Source organism: Vulpes vulpes, chromosome 7 (genome assembly GCF_048418805.1).
Source record: "Vulpes vulpes isolate BD-2025 chromosome 7, VulVul3, whole genome shotgun sequence".
In the NCBI taxonomy this organism is placed as follows: domain Eukaryota; kingdom Metazoa; phylum Chordata; class Mammalia; order Carnivora; family Canidae; genus Vulpes; species Vulpes vulpes.
The window spans coordinates 50,401,762-50,425,729 of record NC_132786.1 but is presented as its reverse complement, the minus strand read 5'-3'; the positions used below and the strand labels follow the sequence as shown (position 1 = coordinate 50,425,729).

General features: G+C 47.6%; 1 protein-coding gene across 9 annotated transcripts in view; it reads right to left on the bottom strand.

The window, feature by feature from the left end:
- Positions 1–986: 986 nt before the first annotated feature.
- Positions 987–23,968, bottom strand: part of IRF2 (interferon regulatory factor 2) — a 79,337-nt gene continuing 56,355 nt past the window's right edge. For 8 of the 9 annotated variants that reach the window (XM_026018311.2, XM_026018312.2, XM_072763811.1 and 5 more), the window contains 4 exons: positions 22,209–22,326; positions 11,225–11,389; positions 3,660–3,706; positions 987–2,346 (listed from right to left, as the gene is read on the bottom strand). In XM_026018311.2, the coding sequence (XP_025874096.1) occupies positions 2,038–2,346; positions 3,660–3,706; positions 11,225–11,389; positions 22,209–22,326 (639 nt within the window). In that variant the 3' untranslated portion in view covers positions 987–2,037. The remainder of the gene's footprint in view (positions 2,347–3,659; positions 3,707–11,224; positions 11,390–22,208; positions 22,327–23,968) is intronic. The other variant, XM_072763815.1, reaches the window with a different exon arrangement.

Sequence of the window (23,968 nt, the reverse complement as noted above, 5' to 3'; positions counted from 1 at the left end):
GTGCCCCTCACAGAAGCAGTCAACCATCAAGATGTGGCATTTCAACCCAACACATCCACCAGTAAAATGCTTCAGTTAATTTCTGTTCAGAGCTGGATAATTTTATGACCACTAATTATGTCTGCAGCCACACATGGAGAAAAGCATAAAAATAGCTCTCTGTCCTGTCACTGAAGGAACTTTTTCAAATATTAACTTAGCAATCTCTTCCACAACGCCTGGAGGAAGTAGATAGGCAGGTTAAGTCTGAGTTTTCTGATTTTATAGACATCATGGATGCATGAAAGGTTGGCGCGGTGGCTTTTCCAAGGTCAGGGATATACCTTGAAATGACAAATGGGTGACGGAGTCTGGAGTTCTTTCAATGCAAAAAGACAGGCCCTAAGTACTGAGGACAGCTTCTGGGAGGCCCCAGGTCCCAGAAAGAAGACTGAGGTAGACTAGGAACCCAATATGTATTTCCTATTACTGAAAACGTCTTGCGTGTGGGCCTGGTATGTGACATAAATACAAAATTTTAGCCATACATATGAGCCTATGGGTGAGGAGAGGAAAAGCACAGAAGTGGGTAGAATGGACACATAGTAGAGAGGGAGATAGTGGGGTGGCTTTGGACTCCCTCCACAGTCACACCAGACTTGGGCTTAACTCATGCTCTTGACTCCTACTACCCATGTGACCTCGAGTAAAGGCATTTTCACTGGAAACGTCCATTTCTTCCATGTGAAATGGAGCTAAGTCCCTATCAGGGATACAGCCTCAGTGAGTGAAGTAGAGAGCTCACGGAAAACGCACAGCCGAGCGCCTGGCTCAAGGTGAGCACTAGAAAGAGGGGGCCATTCTGTCCTCACGGTAAGAACCTTCCAGGGTTTCTTATGGTTGAAATGGGAGTAAGTTTGGGTCCCCAAGAAGCAATGATCCTTTGCCAGCCGTGTCCCATGATGGTCCTCTCAAATAGACACAGACAAAGTCAGGCATCATGCCCATTAAAAATTTAACTATATATCATATTCATTTATTATCAATCCACAGGATAATTTGATTGCTACATGAGCTCATAAAAGCTTTTTCACCTTTACAAAATTAAAAAAAAAAATGTGCCACAAGGATGTAATAACAACTGCCGATAAACAAGAAAAGGAATCTTAAAATTATAAATTTGCTGTAGAAAAGATAAAAAACAATTATATTTTCTTTAGAATTTTACCTTGAATAAAATATTCCCCTGTATAAAAAATAAAAAAGCTTGCTCTGGTTAGAATTAGAATATTTTTGTCTTCAAATCTGGGAATTTGCATAATATCTCCATGATAGTTTTCCTTTGTACCGCGTGGCATTCAAGCACAGCAGATTAGATTTTCTTTTTCTTTCTTTCTTTTTTTTTTTTTTAAAGCAGTCTTAAAAAAATGGGACATCTGTGGAGAAGCTCATTTTCTTCTTCTCCTCCTCAGGGATGTGGAACACAGCCTCTGCGGGGAGGAAAAGGAGGAAATGAACTGGATGGGCTGGGCCGGGAGGCGGGACAAAGGGTCCAGAAGGGGGGCCGCTGAATGTGTTGAGAAATAGAGCAAGATCACAAGAAGAAGGTCTATCTGTAAGTGCTTTAAGATAAGGTGCAGAAGCAGACTGCAACGTCGCTAGTACTGCCCTATGTACATATTCACAAGAATAAAAAATTCCAGCTAGTTCACATTTTCTCATCCGTTCTGAGGCATCCACTCCACCATGCTGGCCTTGACCGCAGGCAATGCAGCACCTCGCTGCCCGTGTGGGTGTTGGTCCTATGACGTCCTTGAACTTGAGGGAGCAGCCCTGGGAGATCCAGCAGGCTCTAGAGATACACGTCTACCAATGGGCTGGAGTCCTGAGTTAAAAAGAAGCTCCAGTACTGGAGTTGGACACAGCAATCAATGTTCTATTGTCAAGGCTTTTTCCCTTAGATTTGTCTAAAATGGGTGTCAGAGAGAAAAATAAAATACAAACAAACAACAAAACAAAGCCAAGAAATCCCAACAACCACCAGGGGAAGTCAAAGGCTTAACAGCTCTTGACTCGGGCCTGGGTGATATCTGATGTTTTCTTGATGACGCTGGCCCGAGTCTCCCGGTCTGGCCGACTGCTGCTGGGCGCTGGGGTCACGGAGGGAGGGAGGGGGAGGTCTGGTAAAGTGGGCCACGAGCTGTTGTAAGGCACCGGACAGCTCTCCTCTTTGATGGTGACCTGGAGGTCAGGTTTGTTGGAAGTAACGAAGGTCGCCATGCTGGGCAGCAGGTAGGTGCTTCGAGTCCCCATGTTGCTGAGGTACTGTTTGCCTTCAATGTTCCTCTTCCTCCAGTGGGGTCGTCCCTTTCAAAGAGAAGAAGCAAGATACATGTTTGTTCTTGGCCTTCAATCAAACGGCTCTTTAAAAACAAAAATGCACCACTATTCCCATGTGTCAGTGTGTTAACTGAGGTTCTTAGGAGGCATGGAATGAACAGAAGCTTAGCGACTTGACATCCCTCAACTGAGACCCACACCCGGCTGTGCACATCCCAAGCAATGGTTTCTCTTCCCTTTTTTAAAAATCAATTCCCATTCGCTACCTCCCAGAAAAAAATGGCCAAAACTGTTCTATGAAGGCAGGAAAACAAGGCAGGAACTTGGTTTCTGGTTCCGCTCTCCTGCAGGCCTCCCAGCCTGATCATGAGGTAGGTCTTAGGTCATCATGGCTGGTTTGTCACAGAGTCTTGCTTCCTCACTCATGGCCCAATCCAATCTTTTGAGTCAATCTGCGCTTTCCGAGAGAGAGGGAAATGAGGAACTCGGAGGGTGAATGCCCTTCCACCGCGTTCAAATGGGTACAGCGTAGAGCTCCAGCATGCCAAGCAAACAGAGGGTCTCGGCGGGAAGGGGTGGATACACTCCAAAGAAGGAGCTGGAATTTCTGACCTTGAAGAAACAGGGTTGGAATGTATGTGAGCATCTACACTTCCTGTCTTTTCAGAGTTCCTGGACTCCACTTGAAGTATTTCCTACACTGAAAAATCACGACTTGAAACACCCATTAGCCAGTCAGTCTCTCTCTCTCTCAAACACAGACACAAAGCAGGCGGTTACAGCCATTTCCTGCCATTGTGTGAGCCCAGCCTAGAGCAGGGGAATGGGGAGCAGGCGACTGCGAATCCAGACTGCACGCACACCTAGGCTCTGGGCACGGATCACAGAGGAAGGGGACTCCGGGTAAACATGGAGATGCTTTTGCTCAGCACTTGCTGCCACCTACTTCCGGCCACTGCTTTTGGCCACTTGGACCAGCTGTTTCTGCTGGTGAACTAGGATGCTGAGAGTGGTGAGCACCTCCAATTCCTGGCCTCCACTCTGGTCTCTATTTCCTGCCGTCATAGCCTCTTTTTCTAATAGCAACCTCTTCCTCTTTCCTCCCGTTCAGTTCCCAGAGATTAAATTTATAATTCAAAACCCAAAAGTACGGTAATTTTCATGTTGTGTATATTTTACGACACACACACACAAACCCCCACACCCATACACAAACTCCTCCAGTAGAACTCGTGATCAAACGTAGAGAAACTTAAGGAGCAGCAAGGAAACCGAAGTGCTGGTGGGAAAATGCTTCCCCGCAGCGCCTGTCCGAGCCAGGTGGCGGCCGCCATGCTTACCTCGACGCTCTCTTCGTCACTGGGCACACTATCGGTAGTTTCGCTTTCTGTTCACAGAGAGAAAAACACAGGGCCATCATTCCTGCCGCTCCAACTGTTGTGTGGCTCAGGCAGTGTTTAAAAAAATATATCAGCACTTCTTTTTTGTTGTTGTTCAAAAGAGAAATGGGTCAGTGAACTCATGATCTTCACCCTCTTTGTGCAAAAGGTCAAACAGACAGTTGTACTCGGGAGATGCTAGAGTGGTTTCTCCTTCTCTGATTTTGGCCCTTCGGTTGAGGGTCGCTCGCTCTCCAAGGGCCAGGCTGTGTGTTCTCATGGCCCCTACCTCCCAGGACTGGGGCCAATCTGCCCTCTGCTCCCCAGGACCTCTGCTCGCTCCTGCGTCCACCTCACCCCCTTCCCTCAGGGCTGCTCTATCCACACGCCCCACTCGTGCTTTCTTCCAATCCCTGTCGGGTTGGTTCCATTTAAGTCCCAGCCCAGAGCCTCCCTGGAGCACCCCCGCTTACTCCGGGGCCCTCCTTTACCCCATATCCCTTTCATACTTTTATCCTAGGTTTACAAAGTTGCACCCTCCACCTGGGTTGCTGTGGTGGACAGATTCTAGGGCAGCTCCCATGATCCTCCTCTCCTGCTGTTTCCTGGCTTGTTGGGATTCCCTCCTCTGGAATGCAGGGGGGGGGGGAGGGGACCTGCGACTTGGTTTGAAGCAACAGAACACAGTGAGCAACGGATGGATGTATGTGACTATGTTAAGTAAGCCTGAATCCTGTCTCCTGAGGAGACTTTCTCCCTTGTTGGCTTTGAGGAAACAAGGAGCCGTGTTGGGAAGGTTTCCATGACAAAAAGCCAACCAAATAAAAAACAACCTAAAAGCTGCTTCCAGCCAACAGCCAGCAAGAAACTGAGGCTCTCAGTCTGACAACCTGCAAAGAGCGACATTCCACTCCAAACTACATTTCACTCCAAACCACGTGAGCTTAGAAGCAGACCTCCTCCCAGCCATTCCACCCCGATGCCGGATGAGCAAGTAGCCCTGGACCATACCTGGACATCAGCAGGGCTGCGCAGGCAACGTGCGGAGCAGAGAGCCCAGCTAAGCCATGCCTGCACTCCTGACCCTCAGAAACTGGGCTGGGATAATACATGTGTGTTGTCTTAAGCCACTGAGTTTGTGGTTCTGTTGTTACGCAGCAACAGACAACTAATCCGGTTACCATCCTGATTCGGTCTGCCCGTTGGGAGACGCGGAGCAGGTTGCCTAACTTCACAAAGTGCAATTTCCTCATCTGTAAGATGGGAGTATGAATGTCTTCCGAAGAGGGTTAAGTGATGAATCAGTGTGAGGATGTGTGGGAAAAGGCCTAGCACAGGGCCCGGCCCACAGCTCGAGAAATGATAGCACACCGTTGTCCTCAGCTCGTCAGCCTTGCTCAACCTTGGATTTGCACAACACACTAGATTAACAGAGTCAAAGTTAATAGCCAGCGATTACACATCACCTGTACACAGAACGCAGGATTTTTTTTTTTAACTTAAAAAAACCTAATTTTTTAAGTACAAAGTTTTTAATTCTTTAAGAAAATTGATGGTGTGCAGCTCTTTAGTGTTGACGGCATTGAGAAATGAAAGCACCAGGGGTAGGGAAATACACTGCCTCTTAGAGAGCCCTGAGTCTGGGTCATTCCTTTATAGACAAGGGCTAGAGAAAACATGATAGTGAACAAAAAAGAGAGCCTTGGGCCCGGGCCGTGTCAGCACCTTTGCACGCAGGTCTGGTTAGGCCTCACAGAGATCCTCAGCTGGGAAGCAGCTCCTATCACCCCCCTTAGAAGGGCTCATGTGTGCTCCAGCACCTTCTACCTCTTTCCATCCCAAACCTACTGAGCAACTGACCTCCAGTCTCATATCTGGCCAGTGGCAAAGCTGGGACCATAGGGCTCCAGCCCACATGGAGCCCTTTTGACCATTCGGAGCACTAGCCCCAGAGCAGGATCTCTATGAATTAAAGGTTAAATAACAAATGGATAAACTGAGTCACAGGTTCCTCCCTTAAACAAAGCAAGCGAGAATGCTGACAACACGAGGCCTGCCCTGGAGCCTTTTTCCACACAAGGTCAGCCACTGTTTTCCAGCGACATCCCCTGGGCATGAGCGATCCTCCCCCAGAACTGTCCAGGAGCCCCTAGAGCACAGGCCTGGCTTCTCTTCTCAGGCTGAGCAGACTTCCCCAGAGCACCCCCAGCTGGAGCAACAGCCACCCGGAGAAGGCTTTGCCTGGGCTGATGATGACCCTAGCCCTCCAGACAAGCTGACAGTACCGGGAGGCCTAGGAAATGCTTCCACCCCAAAACAAGTGAAAAACCCTGCTCGCATAATCCTCGGGCTAGCTCAGTATCCCAAGGAGGCAGGGATCAGTATCGCCGCTCCCAAGAAGAATGAGGAACAGAGATATTGAGAAACCTGCCAAAGTTGTGGCCTGAGTCAGCAGAGAGGAGAGAAAACAAAACTGCACGTCTGATTCCAGGGCTCTGGGCACCGAAACACAACAGCAGCTCTGCTTCCTGAGCGCTCCTGCTGCTCCGGCTGAAATTTCAAGATCCCCTTTCCATTTTTATGCTCAACTTTCTCGGTGCTCTAAAGCCAGGGTTTCTCTTCCTTTCATACATGTCTAGACCCCCTTTGATCCTAATTACCTCCCAGAAACGCCATCATCTTCTGTTCCTGTCTCCCTTCAAATAGAAACAAACACACAGACGCCAACAGACATGTGTTGGGGGGAGGAGAGCTGGAAATATGTGGAAACGAGCAGTGGACACCAGGGTTTTGGGATTCCAGCACAGCCCCAGCCCCAGCTACGGGAGGGCCGAGAAGACGCAGACCCTGGGCGGACTGCTTGGTTAAGACCTTTGCAGAGACCATGAACGTGATCAGAACGTTCACTGCTCTCATGAGAGACCCCCCAACCCTGGGAAATGAACAAGGTGGGGGTACGGGGGGACTGGGTGATGGGCACTGAGGGGGGCACCGATGGGATGAGCACTGGGTGTTAGGCTATATGTTAGGCAAATCGAACTCCAATAAAAAAATATACAAAAAAAAAAAAAAGAAAGAAAGTTCATTGCCCTTAAAAGCATCCAGTTTTCAAAACTTCAGGAAACAGTTTGAGACAAGAAAAGCCATCCGTGTTCTGATCTGAAATTTTCAGCTAACACAAATCTTAGTGGAGAGCAGGGCTTCTAAAATAAGATCACCTGCTTCTGAAGTAACTCTAAAGACTCTCCATTATTAGCAAGCTGAGATTTCTAGTTTTTATTGTTTAAAAGAACGGCCCTGTGCGCCTGTGACCCAGGAGCAGGAGATGCCCGAAGCTCTGGCCTGAGGACCCGAAGACCCTCCTCTCCCGAGTAAGCACGGCTCTCACGGCTTCCCCGACATCACTGATTCACAGTGCTTTGCTGGGTGTCCACGGGCCCATGTCCCTCTGTCCCCTTGGTTTTCCTTCATTGTTGTCATTCTCAAGATCCCTTCTTATATCACAAATGAACTCACTGCAGCTGCATATCAGCCTGTACTGTTATTTCATTTTCCCTTTCGATGAGTTTGGATTTGGGTTTTTTATTGGTTGTGAATACAACGGAATGAGAAAAAATTGGAGTCGCTTCACTAGCGTGGCACGACTGAGTGGAAAGTATTTACAGAGCAGTAACAGGTACGTGAGTAGCTCCTTTCAACACTGTGGTCCCAGTTCCCCTGAAAGTGACTGGTGAGAGGGAAGGGGATCAACCCTTCGGCGGGTTGATCTCAGAGATCCTTCTTCCAGAGCTGTGGTTCTAGGATGACACTAGTCTTACGTTCACATACCTCTTCAGCCCAGTTTTTATTGTCAAACCACCTCAGGAACATTCCGGAGAGGGAAACAGGATGTTTAATGTTTAAGCCTTTTTGCATTCTGACATCCGGGCACATTTTCTGGAAGGTTCTTGTTCAACAAGTTTTATTCATAAGATTGACAAGAATTTCTTTCCCTCGATCCTTTCCTCAACTCACTAGGAAAGCTCAGTCAAAAGGTTCAAATCAGAGTCCTCTTCATTTCAAAGCACTTCTATCTTAGCCTCACCCAACAAAATGCAAGCCTGCTATGGTTTCCATAAGGGCCCAAAGTCTTACTGCCAATTGTTGGTCAGTCCACTCTCAGTCATAACCAATTAATCCTTTGTATTTTTTTTTCAAGATTTCATTCATTTATTCACGAGAGACACACACACAGAGAGAGAGAGAGAGAGAGAGAGAGAGAGGCAGAGACACAGGCAGAGGGAGAAGCAGGCTCCATGCAGGGAGCCCGACGTGGGACTCGATCCCCGGACTCCAGGATTACACCCTGGGCCGAAGGCAGGCGCCAAACCACTGAACTCCCCAGGGATCCCTAATCCTTTGTATTATGCTCTCTTCTCCATCCTCTTGTCCAGCCCTCCACAAAATACTACTATGGTTTTCTCTTACTAAACCATCGATAACCTAGTAAAATCCTGGTGCCATACTTACAAGAGGCAAGAGCCCACTATATAGCAGACTTTTAAAGACAAAATGACTGTCCACTGGAGTTTCCCCAGGTTGGGCTCGGGAGATCTCTCTCCAGGATGAAAGTTTTAAGAATCCAATGAGAATTTTATATTGTCTTAAAACACCCAATGCAAGTACTTCCACTCAAAGAAACCACCTCTTTTCTTGCTCACCACAAAATTTAAACCATAGAGAAGACAGACTTGCAAAACGGAATGTGGTTTTGTAATACTACTGGATTATATTTCAATGATCAGGAAGGGTAAAAAAAAAAAAAAAGAAAAAAGAAAAATAACAAAACAACAGCCTCCAAATACCAGTTTCCTAAGCAAGTGAATGAAATGGTGAGAGGAAGTTGAAATTCAGTTGAATTTCAGTCCAAACAAAGGAAGCTTATCACAAAAAACAGACAAGCAGCCTCTCCTATCGGGGAACATAACGTAAGAAGGGTGAATTACAACCAAAAAAAGCTGCCTTTCGAGGCAGACTGTTATCAAATTCCTCAACCGGAAGACTTCAACCAGCCACTCCGTTAAATTTTCCTAACAGGTAAATTTCGGGTCTGTAAGTTCTGGAAAGGCAGCAGTGAGGAAACATCTTGGCTCCAACTGGTGAGCCTCACTCCAAAAGGTTCTGGAGAATTCAGACAATGAAAACAAGGGAGAGAACGAAAGGCCAGACTGAACAGCCAGGCTCCAACAAAGCTCCTGCTGCCTGCCAGCCTGGCAACTGGGATCCTTCTTTTCAAATCTATGCAAATGTCCTGAAAAGGGTAATGAAATTTTCATTTCTCTCTGCATGGATCAGCTGTTCCTGGGATTCTTCTGCAGAGGCAAAACGCCACTGAGGGCAGACCAGCAAGAAAGACATCTTTCCAGAACCCTCGAGAAGGCTTCAGGAAGTCTTCAACAGATAAACAGAAAAGTCTATTCTAAAGCTCCAACCCTTGAAAAACAAAACACAAAACAAAAAACACCCAAACCCACATGGGGTGGCATCATGCCCCGCAGCAGCATGATGTAGAACAAAGTCACACATTTTCAGCCATAGCTATGTAAATATAAGCAAAGGAGCCTAGTGTCATCTCAACTGTAAAATTAAGGCATAAACAGGCTGCTCTGTCCGCACCCCCCCACGCCCCCCATCGTAGGCCGTGGATCTCAGGGCCGTGGATGTGTTCCCAACCACGGAGCCAGCCCCGTGGATCGTCCGGGGCAGCACCACAGTGGGAGGGTTAAGAACAGGCTTTTGGCACCAGCCACCTGTAGGCAGAGTCTATCCGTGTTGCCAATTGTTCTTCCCTGGACACACTGCTTTGCCCACAACTGGCCTTAGGTTCCTAAAATTTTTTTTTTTTAAAGATGTAATAATGATGATACCCAGGCTGACAGGGTTCTTCTCCTGATAATTAAGCAAAGTCAGTGGATTCCAAGCAGTTAGCACAGGTCCTGGGGCACAATAAACAGACAACACACAGCAGTTATTTATCCCTGGAGCCTGGCAAAGGCCGAAACGGAACTCTGACGTGTAGGAGCTCAAAGCGTGATGAGTAAACCACTAATGACAAGCTTATCCTGTTTGACAGATTATAAGCTTCCTGTAGCCAAGGTCTGCTCTCACATCCCTTTCGCGTTCCTGGCATAGAAGAAAGTGAGGATCTTGAGGACCTTACGTGAAATCGGCCAATCACAGAAGGACAAACGCTGCGTGAGTCCACTCTCCTCAGTTTCGGAGAGTGGCCTAGTTCACAGAGGCAGAAAGTGGAGCGGGGGGCTGCCAGGGGCTGGGGACCTGGTGTTGACCGGGGACAGTTTTAGTTTTGCAAGATGAGAAAGTACTGGAGCTGGGAGGCGGTGAATGTTGCACAACGCAAATGCAATTCCTGCCACCAAAATGTGCACTTAAAAATGCAAAAATGGCAAATTCTGTGCTATGTCCATTTAACCACAGGTTAAAAAAAAATAAGCTAAAGAGATAGAAAGCGGGTGTTCAGGCGAAGAGAAGGGTCGGTTAGTGGCTGACAATTCACAAAGAACCTGTCATTTGAATCAACCTAATTCTACTACTGTGTGCCAGTCACCAGAGCGTCATCCTAAGTGAAGGACGCTCTGTCTGGCAGCGCATAAAGGATCCTGGGAAGTGTATTAGAGCTGCCTGTACTGACTCCTGATAGGGCCTCTTTTTTTCTTTCTATTTTTAACGTTCGCAAGCAATAACATTGACTCAGAATTTATATTTCCTAATTATCAAGTCTGCAGAAAATGAAACGGAGATCATGGGACAGTGTAAGACGATGTAATGGTGGCAGATGAAGGAGCCACCACTTTGTTGCAGATGAAGGAGCCACCACTTTGTGGCAGATGAAGGAGCCACCACTTTGTTGCGTAACAACAGAATCCGGTTCTGATCCTAGGATTGTCTGAGTCAACTTTTGGGTTGTTATGGGGCCCTCCCCCGGGGAATCAGATCTGGGCTCAGGCACCTGGCCTGATTAGAAGCTGTATTGAACTGAAAAAGAAGGGGAAAAAGTAAACATGGTGGGATGGAATGTGGCTCGAGGTCTCCAGGTTGAGTTCAAGTCCTGACCAAACACTCACTGACCATGTTATGTTCCCTAGAACACATGCCTTCCCTTCCAGAAATTCTGTAGGAGCTGAAAGGGATGGTCTTCGAGGTTCGATCCAGCTTGGTCAAACTCAGATTCCACTGGAAACACCCTTCCGGATTTCTTATAATTTATGCAATAACATAGACTTCGACGAACTACTTCTCCCAAGAAATATTGTTAGTCATGCACGAAAAAGTTATGGGTGATCCGAGTAAAGAAATGCTGTGGCCGTGTCTTCTGAGAACAAAAGTACCCAAGAAGATGTTCGTGGAGAAAACAAAGCAAGAATAATCCCCAGGATGGAGAAGTGAAGCAGGTGCCCTCCGCCCCCCGAAGGACTGCCCCACACCCATCCTTGCTCAGCTCCAGAGGTTCCCTCCAACCCTCTTACCTGCGTAGGAAGACACGGGGGAAATCTGCAGAGGGTAGAGCTCACTCATGCTGACTGGCTGCTCGTCACTCTCGGTGGTCACCTCTACAACTTGGCAAATGTCCGGAGGATTAGTGACAATCTCTTGATCGTCGATGTTGCTGTCCAGATGTGACTGTCCTACAACTTCAAAGAGATGACAGCCATCATGCCCTGATGCCTGACTCACGACTCTAGCACGCACTCTCAAGGAAGACAAGCTTTCCCCAGAGTTGAATCATCAGGAATCAGATTCTCAGCCACATGTCATCTGCCGTGAAACTGAAGAACAGCCTTAGCTTTGGGTTTATGTCTCCAGAGAAGCATCTTGCCAGTATCCTGCCTCCCGGGGCTATTTCCAGCATGCCGGCCAATGGTGCTTACACGTGGCAATGTCCCAAACTCAATCCGGTCATAGCCAAGCCTGCAGGACCAAAGGCTGCAGCCAGAGCTAGCCCCAGGGCCAGACAGACAGTGCTTTGAACTTGACCCACTTCTGTCCTCTGCTCTTCCACCGAAGGAAGGAAGCTGCCGTGCTGTTTTCCAGGTCTGGGTCCACAGAGACATAATCAAATCTTACTAAGGAGAAAGGACCACCCAAATCCACTCCACTGCATCATTTCCAGCTGAGGGTGCTCTGTTCGGGCTCCCAGCCCTTCCCTGCCCTCCGGGCACCATGACCACTGGAGGAAATATCAGAACGACGGAACAGAGCGGCCTAACACAGACCAGCCCCACCAGCTCCCCAGGACGCTGACAAGATGAATTCCCACCACCGTGGTTCTGGATCCTGCCTCGACTTGCTTTTAATTAAACTTTTCAGTTTGAGGTCATTGTAGATTCACATACAGTTGGGAGAAATAATAGAGAGATCCTGTGTCCCGTGTACCTTTTATCCAATCTCCTCTAATGGCTACATCTCAGAAAACTCTAGCACAGTATTAGGATATTGACACTGATAACTCTACACTGCTTGTTCAGATTTCTTCACTCCGACCTGTATTCCTCTGTGTGTAGATGTGTATCTACGTGTGTGTGTGTCTACATATGTGCAATTAAGTTTTATGCAATTTTATCACATACAGAGTTTCGTGTGTTTGCCAGCACAGTCAAAATACAAAACAGGTCCATCCTCACAAGCATCTCCTATATACCCACCTCCGTCAGCCTCTCCTCCCCACCATCTCTGACCCCTGACATCCACTCATCTGTTCCCCACTTCTATAATTTTTGTCATTTCAAGGATGTTTCATTCATAAATGAGCTCACATGGTAACCGTGGGAGATTAGCTCCCCCCCCGCCCCAGTATAATTCCCTGGAGATTCATTCAACCCGCTGTTGTCTACACAGCTCCTTTCCGCTGCTGAGTACTATTCCATGGTGTGGATATACCACAGTCTGTTTAACTACTCATGCATTGAAGGACTTCTGGGTTGTTTCTGGTCTTAGGCTATTCCAAATACGGCTGCCATGAGGGACATGGCACACATGCCATACAGGCTTTGTATGAACCTAAGTTTCCATTTCTCTGGGACCAATCAATGCCTAAGAGCACAACTGCTGGATCACATGGGAACTTCATGTTCCATTTTACAAGAAACTGCCAAACTGTTGCTTGACGTGGCTATACTGTTTGACATTCCCACCAGCAATGTGTGGATGGTCTAATTCATGGTCATTCTTGCCAGCTTTTGGTGTGGTCACTATTTTTCTACTTCGGCCACTCTGAAAGGTGTGTAGTGGTATCTCATGGGTCATTTCAATGACCCTAAGGCCCTCCCCTACTTTCAAACAGAACTGACCTTATACTTCTGTTGGCCATTAGCCAAATGACATACCCCTAAAAACTGGCACTGATAAACAAATGGAAACAACAATGGAGTAATAAGGTTTTCCCAAGGGCCTCAGAATACTTGGCGATCATAGTCAATGCTTTACTCACCCCTGTGTAAGTGATTTCTAACATTTCCACCCATGAGAACGACAGGCAAGCCATCCTAATCCTTTCATCAATTAAGAAGCCCAGTCACAAGAGAAGAAGAAGAAGAAGAAGAAGAAGAAGAAGAAGAAGAAGAAGAAGAAGCAGCCCAGTCATAGAGGTAGATTCACCTCTCTGAAGGCACACAGTCCAGATAACGTGCAGCGCTCCCACATCCCTCACATTTTCTTGACCATCAAGTTAGGCAAAAAGGCCTAACCACATTCCAATCTTCCTGAGAAATCTGCCATTGTGGACAAGTTCTTGTTTTAACTGCTCAGTATTTTAATTGCTCCAGGATTTTTGTTTATAAATGAGTTCCGGTTTTAATTGCTTTTTGGAGAGAGATGAAATGACTAGCACGAGGTGGAGAGAACATGACCTGATTCTATTCAGAGAAGGCTTGAGAGGGGAGTGAGAATTCTCGAGTTCTGGAACGAAGAGAGGAAAGGCACCCGTGAGGCTGGGGGAAGGAGATGTGGGGATGTGATAACCATCCACAAAGCCCTGGCATTCAGAGAGGAAGGGAAATGGAATGTTGTTTAGGTTCTCCTGGAGGGGATGAAATTAAAGAAAAGGACGACAGGCTATATATGGCAGGCAGACTCCCAAATTCTTATTTTATCCTTTGGACAGTCCCATTTGAGCATGAAGAGCATCAATTATGTAGTTCACCAGACACAGACTGAGCACCGACACTGACCTCTCTCAGGTTTCTGCTGCCTCTTCTCCCACGGAAGATAAAACGGCAGGAAAACAAGATTTTCCCAAGTCCTAAAAGCAGTGGGCAGATGGAAACCGAACGGGGCACGCATGAATGCACGCGTGTGTCTGAGGAGGGGCTGGCCAAGAGCGATACCCTGCACAGTAGGGCAATCAAGGTCTGACATCAAAACCACTTTAACTTCCAGAACTCCAAAATTCAATTCTCGGTTGCACCGTCCTTCCAAGTAGACAGCAAGCGAGCTGGTCGTTTATGCAATGGCAGCAGCTCAAGTGTCTTCCCATCGTAACAGCCCCTTGCTCTGATCTGGGATTCTCTCCCTCCCTGCCTTTCCCCATAATGCCCAACTCACTCATTCAACTCACAGAAGATTTATTGTGCACCTACTCTGTAGGAGGCCTTGTTGTCAAGTACTAAGGGGGCAGAGGGCCTGGTTTGTGAGGACTCTGGTAGGGCTGTGGGCCAGCACACAATGCTCTGGAGGTGAAGTTTAGGACAGTTGTGAAGGGAGGGGGGCCGGGGAGAGTCCACACCAAAAGAGTTGAGAAAGTGGAGTATTTTTTCCCCCAATTTGAGGAATCAAAGGCTTCAATGAGGCAGTAACGCGTGGGTTGGGTGGGAAGGGGAGGCTGAGCAACAGGCAGTATTCAGAAGGCCTCTGTCTTTCTAGAGCCTTTTCCTGACCACCCCTCACCCCAACCCCCAGAACAGACTGACCTCTCCTTCCAGATTGCCTCTCACCCACTTGCCCCTGCTGCTTGTCCAAAATTACAATGTGACACAACCTCGTGACACTTTCCTGACTTTCTGCCCCATATCACAAGTTAACTTTTTATTTGTACGCATCACTTCCCAACCAAATTGTGGCTCCTGAGAGAGTTGAGAAGCGGGATTAAAACTTTCTGTACCAAGGCTTAGCACAGGCTCAGGACTCACGCCTGAGAACAGCTCAGTGAACCTCTGCTAAACACACAGATGAATGAAACAGACCGAGGCTCACGGACTGGAGCCAGGGTCCCATAGGAGATCAGGACCACTTGCAGATGCCGGATGTGGCAACGAGAGTCTCCTACCAAATTTCAAGACTCGTGGCAAGTGGGCTTTTTAGAACCTAGAGGAAGTGATGAAGACAGAGTGGGCTGTGGTTGCCAGAAGCTGGGGGTAAGGTGAGGAAATGTTAGGGGGTGATAAAATGTCCTAGGCCTTGAAGATAGCAGTGGTTACACAACTGAGTGCTTCTGTCAGAATTCTAGAACTATACACTGAAGAGGGGTTACTTTGTTGTTATTTCAATTAACATCTCAACATCGGTGGGAGCCCAACTCACAAGCTGCAAGCCCAAAGGAGAAGCAAGGAAGTCCCAATATCTTGAGATGCTCTCTGGATGTGCTTTAGGCACTACCCCTAATCAACTGATTGATCTGTCGCTCGTTCTCTCTCTCTCCCTGAACGACTAACCTTTGCCCCAAGGGACGACCTAGACAGTAACACTGACTCTTGACAGTCATGAGACACACACACAGCAATCTGCTATGTTAGCAGATTAGCATAGCAATCTGCTATGTTAGCAATCTGCTATGGCGAATCAAGTCAGGAGCGGCACCGTGCTAGGTGCCCAAGTATCCTGACTGATAAGTAATAGTAACAAAACCAAACACTTCCTGAGCACTTCTCTTTGCCTCTCCCACTCATCCCTGACCTCCCACCTGGAAGCCTCCACAACCCCATGAGGAAGGTAAGATTATGGTCCCCATTCTAGGCATGAGGAAAGGCATCACGGAGAGTTAAATATTTATTCAAGGTCAGACGGCCAGTAAGTGACAGAACCAGAAGTCAAATTCCACACTCCCAGATGCGGAGGTGCAACTCAAATTCTCCGCAGAACCACCTCTCCAATCAAAAGAGCTCATTAAGTACCCACCTGGCTGCTCCTGGCTTTCTAAGCCCATCTGGGGATAAAACCTTAAGAATCTCACTTTAATGAAACTCTGGGCTCACAACAGCAGTAGTGACATTGCTTTTCAGCAGCTCTGTTTGGGTGCCAAGGAAATTCTCCAATGATTAGAGGAGCTAGGAATCCACTAAGCTTCTCTAGCACATCAGGTCAGCCCATCAGGAAAAGAGTCACCCACAGGAATGTAATTTTATCTGGACCTAGTTGCTGAGAATTACAACAATATTATTCATGGCTGCTTACTGATGACCAGTTTGGTTCCTTAAAAGGTCATTCTAACTTTATTAACAATTACTGACGTAACGTAGGGCTTCACCTGAGAAAGCAGTTGCCCCTGTGCCTCACAGAAAGCTCGGAATATCAGAGACTATTAGAAACAAAAATAAGGGTCTCTGGTGGAGGAGGGGGTGGGGGGGGGCCATGTTGGTCCTACCACTTTACAGCTAAAGAAAGTGGAAACCCAGAGAGGCCAGATAGACTGCCAAGGTCACCCAAGTAGCTGTAGGGTTGAGCATAGAGCTTATCGGTGGGCATAGAAAATCAGGCCATCAGCATGGTAGCATGGAGAGAAATTTCTTCTTGATCTCATCTGAAGAATGGAATCTGTTACTCTTAGCGCTAACAATGTGGCACAGATGGAGGCTACTTTCCTTACTCAAATATATTTTAATATACTTTTGATAATATCATCATAATACTATTTAACCACCTTCTCACTATCCAGTGATTTTTTTTTTTCATTACACTCATTTTGTGCTCCCAACAACCTGGTGAGGTGGGCAGGATCAGCATTATTATTTCCATTTTATATTTCAAGAAACACAGTCTCAGAACGGCTACGGAATTTGCTCAAGGTCATGTGGTAAGTGAAAAAACCACAGAGGTAGGTCTAGAACCTATGTCTTTTAACTTCTAAACTCCATGTGTATGTGTTTTAAATAAAATGCAGCCATGATTTGGGTTAGAGGCCCAAGATCCACAGTGATAGACGGTCACTATGGGGCTAATAATTTCAGAGAATGGACTTCTGTCCTTGCACGGGCCAGACCTCCCCAGCTACATCAACAGGTTGATGATGTAGGTCAGGGCAAAGCAAGAGTGTGACTGGGGCAGTATCCACTCTTCACTCTCAAGAGAAAACAGTACCACATGCTACCGTAAAGGGAAGTAAAGGGAAGCCAATCACCTGTTCCAGTAAAATCTCGGTCAAGTTAATCAATGTATCTCAAGGGTCAATGGTCTGGGAGCAGAGATGTGGGTGAGACTTCTTGGGGTAGCAGCTTACACCTGCCAGCAGAACTGCCAAACATCCATGTCTTCTGGGCAGTGTGGACAAGCCCTAACAGCCGCTCCACAAGGACAACACACATAGCCCACCTCGCTTTCTCACTGGATAGGCACATGGAAGCCAAAATGTTCAGAATAATTCTTGTTCAAAAGCAAATATAAAAGGAGTCACCAGGGACCAGGTGACCAGGATTCTGGGGACCCGAGAGAGACTCCGGTCCTCATCCTGGGGGTAACAGTGAAATGCTGAGATTGGCATTTTTTTAAATCTCTCTGTATAGAGAATGAATGGGGCAGGGGCAGAATGGAAGCTGAGCCCTGGCAAGAGCGAAGGAGACTGAGGGTAGTATCAAAAAAAGAAAGAAGGGGATGGATTTGAGAAATACGAAGAAAGACAGGAGGAGCTGATGGTTAATTATAAACACAGTAGGTAGCAAGGGAGAGGAGACGGTGATAAATATAGAGCCCCATAAATAGATGGCAGGTTTCGTGGGCAAAGAAAGACTTCTCAAGATTGAAAACACCATAACCAAACTACTGCCAGGATACTGTGCCGGCACATGGTAACTGAGAGAGTCCCATGCAGTTCCACCTCTGTGACCAGGCTTTCCCAAGTCCAGTTTGCTAAGGAAAAATAAGGTACACTATCGGTTCTGGGTCTGGGTATATTGTGACATTTGGGTTTTACATCTCACATGGAGTTTCATATTGCTCAGAGTTTTCTAGGAGTTCTAGTAAAATTGGAGGCTTTGTCTCCTGAGGGGCGAACAGCTCAGCCCTCCCCAAAGGAGGCAAGAGGCACACAGCCCACCTAGAAAGAGCACAGTAGGCTTTCACTGCCCCCCCTTACGGGGTGGGGTGGGGGGCTTCCATCTAAAGAGCCACCTCAAGCTATTATTGATCTTGTAGATGGGAGTTTTTGTTTTGTTTTGTAAAAACATTGCTTACATTGTAAGCACCAGGAAAAAGAGCAGAAAAGAACAGTGAACAAAGGGGCTGGAAAAAAGATGAAGACACAATTCTACAGCCTAGCGTCACCTCTGGCCATCCGCAAATCATTATGAATTCTGGTGCCAGAGGCTGCCAACCTTGAGTCATAACCATGAGGCCCTCGTGGGGACCCAAAGGTGGTCTCTACATCGTGATTCTCTTCTCTTGCGGCTGCAGTCCTCCCTGGTGATACCGGAGTTCCTAAGCTTGTCTACAGGAGCTACTCAAGCTTTACTTTTCAAGACAGTCAAATTTGGAAGCAATTACTCACAAAAGTACATCCTATCAGGTGCATCTTGGGCAGACAAAATCCAAATTGCCTTATTTCCTAATTGCCATCCGTCTAGTCACTAAGGATTGCTTGATTTACTGTGGAGTCATGAATAGTCCCCCTGTTTCACAGCAATCTTTGCTTTATTGAAGGGTGGGGTTACCTTTTATCAAGAAACACAATGGGGTTATAAAGTACTGCCTAGGCAAGTCACACAGAACGTCCGCACCTGCAAACTTTTTACGCTGCCTGGAGATGATTTCAATACAGCTCAGCAAAAAGCACTGCTAACCTGGGCAAGATGCCAGCGGGGTATTGTCAGAACAATTCAACATGTTGCTGGCGTCTTCCGCTTCCTAAAACCAGAAGTCACCCCACACAAAAAAGAATTCAATGCTCAAGAAAAGTAAAAATAAGAATTGAAGGGTTTCTTTTTTGCCCCTACCCTTTCAAAGGAAAGCAGGGTCAGGTCTTTGGGCGTGCTAACCTGTGCATTTAATCAGACAGGAGAGACGAACATTAAGAGACACTTGACGGGGTGAACACTGGGTGTTGTGTGTTGGCAAATCGAACCCCAGTAATAATTTAAAAAAAAATATATATATAAATTTTTAAAAAAATAAAACAGAAAAAGAGACAAGTCTTAAGGACTGAGACACCGTGCTCCTTTTGGGTATGGACAGCCGGCTGAATCAGAAAGGGCCTTCTGCTGTCAAGGACACGAAGGCAAGACCAGGGCCCGGCCCGCCGACAGCCACAAGTGTGCGCATGTGTGCGTGTGCCTGCAAGCCTGTGTGTGTCTTCCTGCTGTAATTTGTGGTGAGAATAAAAGCAAAACATAGCAGCAATCAAGCAAGAGTCCCGGTGCCAGGGCAACGGTACGTTCCCTGCTTTGTACTGGATTATGCTCACAGTGACCTCCACCCCGTCTGGAAGAAAACTGCGCTGGGTGGCTGGCCTCCACTGTATTAGCTTATTGATTTTCCATCTCTTTCCCTCGCTTAAGAACCTACCAGACAATGTGAAAAACTGCTATCATCGAAAACACTCGTTTCAGTTCCCAAATTAAATCTTATCAACAACATGTGCTTAGAAAAGCAGAAAGAAAACGCCGGGAAGCCTTCTTCTTCTGGGCCCAAACACAGAACTGGCATGAACTCTGGGTTCAGGACCAAATGAACTAAAAGCAAGAAATGGTGTTGTTTTTAAATAAGGCATTTTTTAAAAGGTTGAGAGAATTGCTCTCAAATTCCACAGTGGCCTTGGAGTTGGAATCCCTGCGTTTCTCACCTCTGTGCACGAATCACAGAGGCTGGGGATGGCTAATGGATGGATGGTCACCGTGGGAGTGGAGACCGAGTGCTGTGAAGGGTTTAAAACTGGAGACAGTGCTACTGTTAACTGTGATCACAAATGACCCCGTTCTTTAAAATACTTGCATGGGGGCGCCTGGCTCAGTGGTTGAGCATCTGCCTTTGGCTCAGGGTGTGATCCTGGGGTCCTGGGATCGAGTCCCTATCAGGCTACCCATAGGGAGACTGCTTCTCCCTCTGCCTATGTCTCTGCCTCTCTCTCTGCATCTCTTATGAATAAATAAAGTCTTTTAAAAAATAAGATAAAAATAAAATACTTGGCATGGATCTACTTGGTATATTATTACATACCTTTGTAAGGGCCACCAACTAATTAGAGATATTCAAATTCCTTTTACTGCCATCCACTATTAGTTTATTATTAGGCCAAGGAAGAGACTCATTTAATCCAGCAGGTGGTTTTCCAACCAAACTGGGGCATCCGTCTTTGCCCTGGAAGTAAGGACTCATTAAATGAGCACCAACCCCCGTAGCACCAATCATACCAAAGGGCAAAGAACAATCAGCCTGACAGAGAATTTACATGCCAAAGACTCCACCAAATGTTTTTTAAAAAAAAAGTAAAGAAAACTCTGTATTTGCCATTTTATCTGAGGCTGAATTCACCTCGTAAATGAAGGAGAGCTTAAAACCAACCAGCTCACTCGAAATAGCTGAATCTTAAGAAAAAGTGCCCGGAGTCTTGGCAAACATTTTCTTTCTTTCTTTTTTTTTTCTTTAAAGGGCTCCACGGGCAAGGCTTTCCAGAGGCTGCCTGCTGGGAAGAAGAAGACAGATGAGAACCCAGGGGGGGTTGAAGCAGCTCCAGGCTAAGGGAGCACTGGTCAGGCAAGGCCTCATTCTCCAGGGGAAGTGGTAACACTGGGCCTGTGGGACCTGAGCACTGGTGGCGGGGGGGGGGGGGGGGGGGGGGCTGTTATCTGTCCTGCTCTGTTCCCATCCTTCCCTCATGCTGCACTTGCATTCAAGGGAGCCCCTGCATACATCCTGCTGCTTCCCAAACTCCAAAACCCAGAGGAAGAGGCGGAGGGGGGATACTGACATTCGTAGGATCTGCAGCCTCCTGTCCTCAGCCGAGGATCCAGACATGAAGGCACCTGGACAGGAGGTCTGCTCTCATCGTTCTGCATGATCTCGCCGGTTCTTAGCAGCACCAGAAGCCCTGACTGTCTACAAACTGGAGAAAAGTGTAACGGCCCTATAGGTGCCTTGAGGGCAGAGCCTGGTGCTGGATGCTGCTGCTGGAGGCGGCCTCCCCGCCTGCCGGGGCCTGCACCAACCGGCCGCTCAGCTGTGGCCCAGTGCGATCTGGTTGAGAAGAGAGCCACTCGGGTCACCCTCCTGCCTAAATCCCTCCAAGGGATGGTGTGTACATCGAGTGTGTATGTATGCAAAACATTTGTGAACGTCACTGTCTCTGAAACTTCAATTTAAAAGAAGTAAAAAATTTTTTCAAACGCCCCCTCCAGCAGTTTGGAGATAAAACCCAATGTCCTTCCTATGGCCTGAAAAGTCCCCAGGACCCCGCCCTTCGTCCCTCTCTGACACACCCTCGTGCCCCCCTCTCCCCAGGCTCACCCCACTCCACCACCTGGACTTCCCTAGTCTTCCTCGTGGGTTCCCATGTTGGGGTCCACGTCTGGCAGTTCCAGGGCCCCCTCCTCACCCACCCACCTCAGAGGAAATGCCACTCCTTCGAGAAGCTTCCAATCTAAATCTGGCCCCAGATAGTCTCTCTTGTTCTCTTCTTCATAGCATTTTCCACAAATGCTAGTGTCATAGTTGTCCATGGCCTTAGTGAACTGTCTCCTTCCAGGGAACTAGGGTGTGGGCCTGTCCTGTTCCCCAACCTATTGCTAGCACGGAGTCTGGTATACAGAAGGTGCTCAAGAATCTTTGTGGAATCCAAGCGTGCCCTCTGGCTACATGTCTCTGCCTCAGTTCTTTCGTGTGTAAGAGGAGCGCCACTCTTTGCGGCAGGTATGCCACGGAGCAGGTTCCACGAGGACCCAAGAGGACAGTCATCCCTCTCCTTGTTCCCAAATTCAAAGAATAATGCTTTTGTCCACGTGACCAGTTATTGAAAGATGGAGAACCACTAATCATGAGCCACTGGGGGAAAAAAAAAACCCATTTCATATACTGGAATCTCCTGGGAAGTCACTCTTGGCCTATTTTCTTGAGGCTGACCCATCAAAAGTTCCTTTATCGGATCCTCAAAGGCCTTTATTTTTCAGCCCTGAAATCTGGGGGCTGGAACTCTGCCCTCTGAGATGGTTCCAAGACCTCCTCCCACTGACTATGTTATTTCAAATCACGTTTTACAAAATTTTAGATCCCAGGGGGCTGCTTGTGTGTATAAAAAAATGAGATGTCAAAACAGTTTACCTATGATGTTCACCGTACTATCCACTTCATTTTTTATAGCTGAAGTCAGGACGGCATACTCAGGAGAAAGATCACTTACTCCATTACTAAGCCCCAAAGATGACTCAACTGGTTCTTGCTAGGAAGAAGAAAAGAAAAAAGAATTGAGAACACTTCCTTTCCCTCCCTCCTTTTTCTTAGTTTAAATTCTACCCTCTGTCTACTTATTTTTTCTTTCTTTTTTTTTTTTAAACTGCTAGGGTCATGCTCGTCCCCTGAATACATTCCCTACTAATTTAAATCAGCCTGGAGCTAAAGCAGCGCATTTCTGCAGGGAGTACACTGCCAGGTATTTGCCTACTTTCATTTTCCTTCAAGGACATGGTTCAAGCCCATCTGGTTTGCTTTTATGAAAGGCTTACACCTGTAGACGATAGTCTGGGGGCTGCGCGGGGCTGCAGAACTGTCTGTGGGAAGTAGAGTGAGCCTCTCTTCCAGATCCTTCTTCTCTGAGGGAGTGCTCCAAAGGAGCAACTCCTGGCTTTCTCTGGAAGGAATCATGCCATCTCTTTGGAAACCATTTCTGAGGGAAATGTCTGCCTCAACCACCAAGCCAAGAACAGGAGCCCAGGGGACTCTCTGAATGACTTCTCCCATAAGGTTTGTCCTGCACCTTGGCCACTTGAGCACCAGGCCCTGGGTGGGTGGCCGATGACACAGGCCAGATGGTGCAGGAGGCCTCCTCCCCCAGTGGAGTCCAACCGGGCAACCCCACACCCATGGCTTCCCACAGAGGCCTCCCGAGAGCCTGAAGGTCCCAGGCAGCCCGGGAGGGTACTTGTTCCTACTGATGAAGCGATGCAACGACTTCCTTGCCCCTTAGTGTAGCTCTTGCTTCTGCCTTATTCAAGTGCATCTGAACCCTCCAACCTCTGGGGGAGCCAACCAACTTTGGGGGGAGCCAATTCCTGAGCTGCATACTGACTTCCAGCATTTTGATGAGAGAGCTCTTCCTCAGGGTAAGATTGCATTTGCATCTATGAGAGGAATTGTGTCAGACAAAAAAAAAAAAAAAAAGAAAGCCACACAGGACAAGTCCTTCGGGAAACCAAAATGAAGAGTGGGGGCAGGGGCGGGCAGAAAGAACAAGCTGGGAGCAGAAGATCATCAGAGGTACAGATGCTTGTGCTTTGAAAAATCCAGAGTGGGGGGCACCTCTAAGGCATGCCTGTTCTGATGGGTTTATGTGCTACCTGGAAGGTATTCTGATGGGTTCTGGAAGGTATTCTAAGGTGTTCTGATGGGTTTATGTGCTACCTGGAAATCAATGGTGAACCCCCACCCCCACCCAGCCCCACTCTCGAAATCTTGGGAAAGCCACCTAGGGAAGGTCATGATCCCAACCTGGCAAACTCCCATCATGACAACTGTGACTTGGAAGACATCCCTTCACTACATAGCTCAGTCCTGAGAACCTCCCACCCCGCATGGCTCACCAGAGGCACGATAGGACGCAGAGGACGGGCCCAGGACGGGGAGCCCCCTGACCCCACCCCCGGGCAGCGTCTTTACCCCTTCCTCCTGCAGCGCCTTGCACTACCTCCTTGTATGAGGCCTTCCTGGGGATAACTCGCTTGCCTGTGACTTGAGTCTTCATCCTTTCCCCTCGTCTACAGCCAAACTTCTGACAAGGATCTGCCCTTCCCACCTTCCCCCCCTCCTTGCACCCCTGCACCCATGACAGAGCCTGGTCTGGCCACCACACCAGCCTTGGCCTTCAG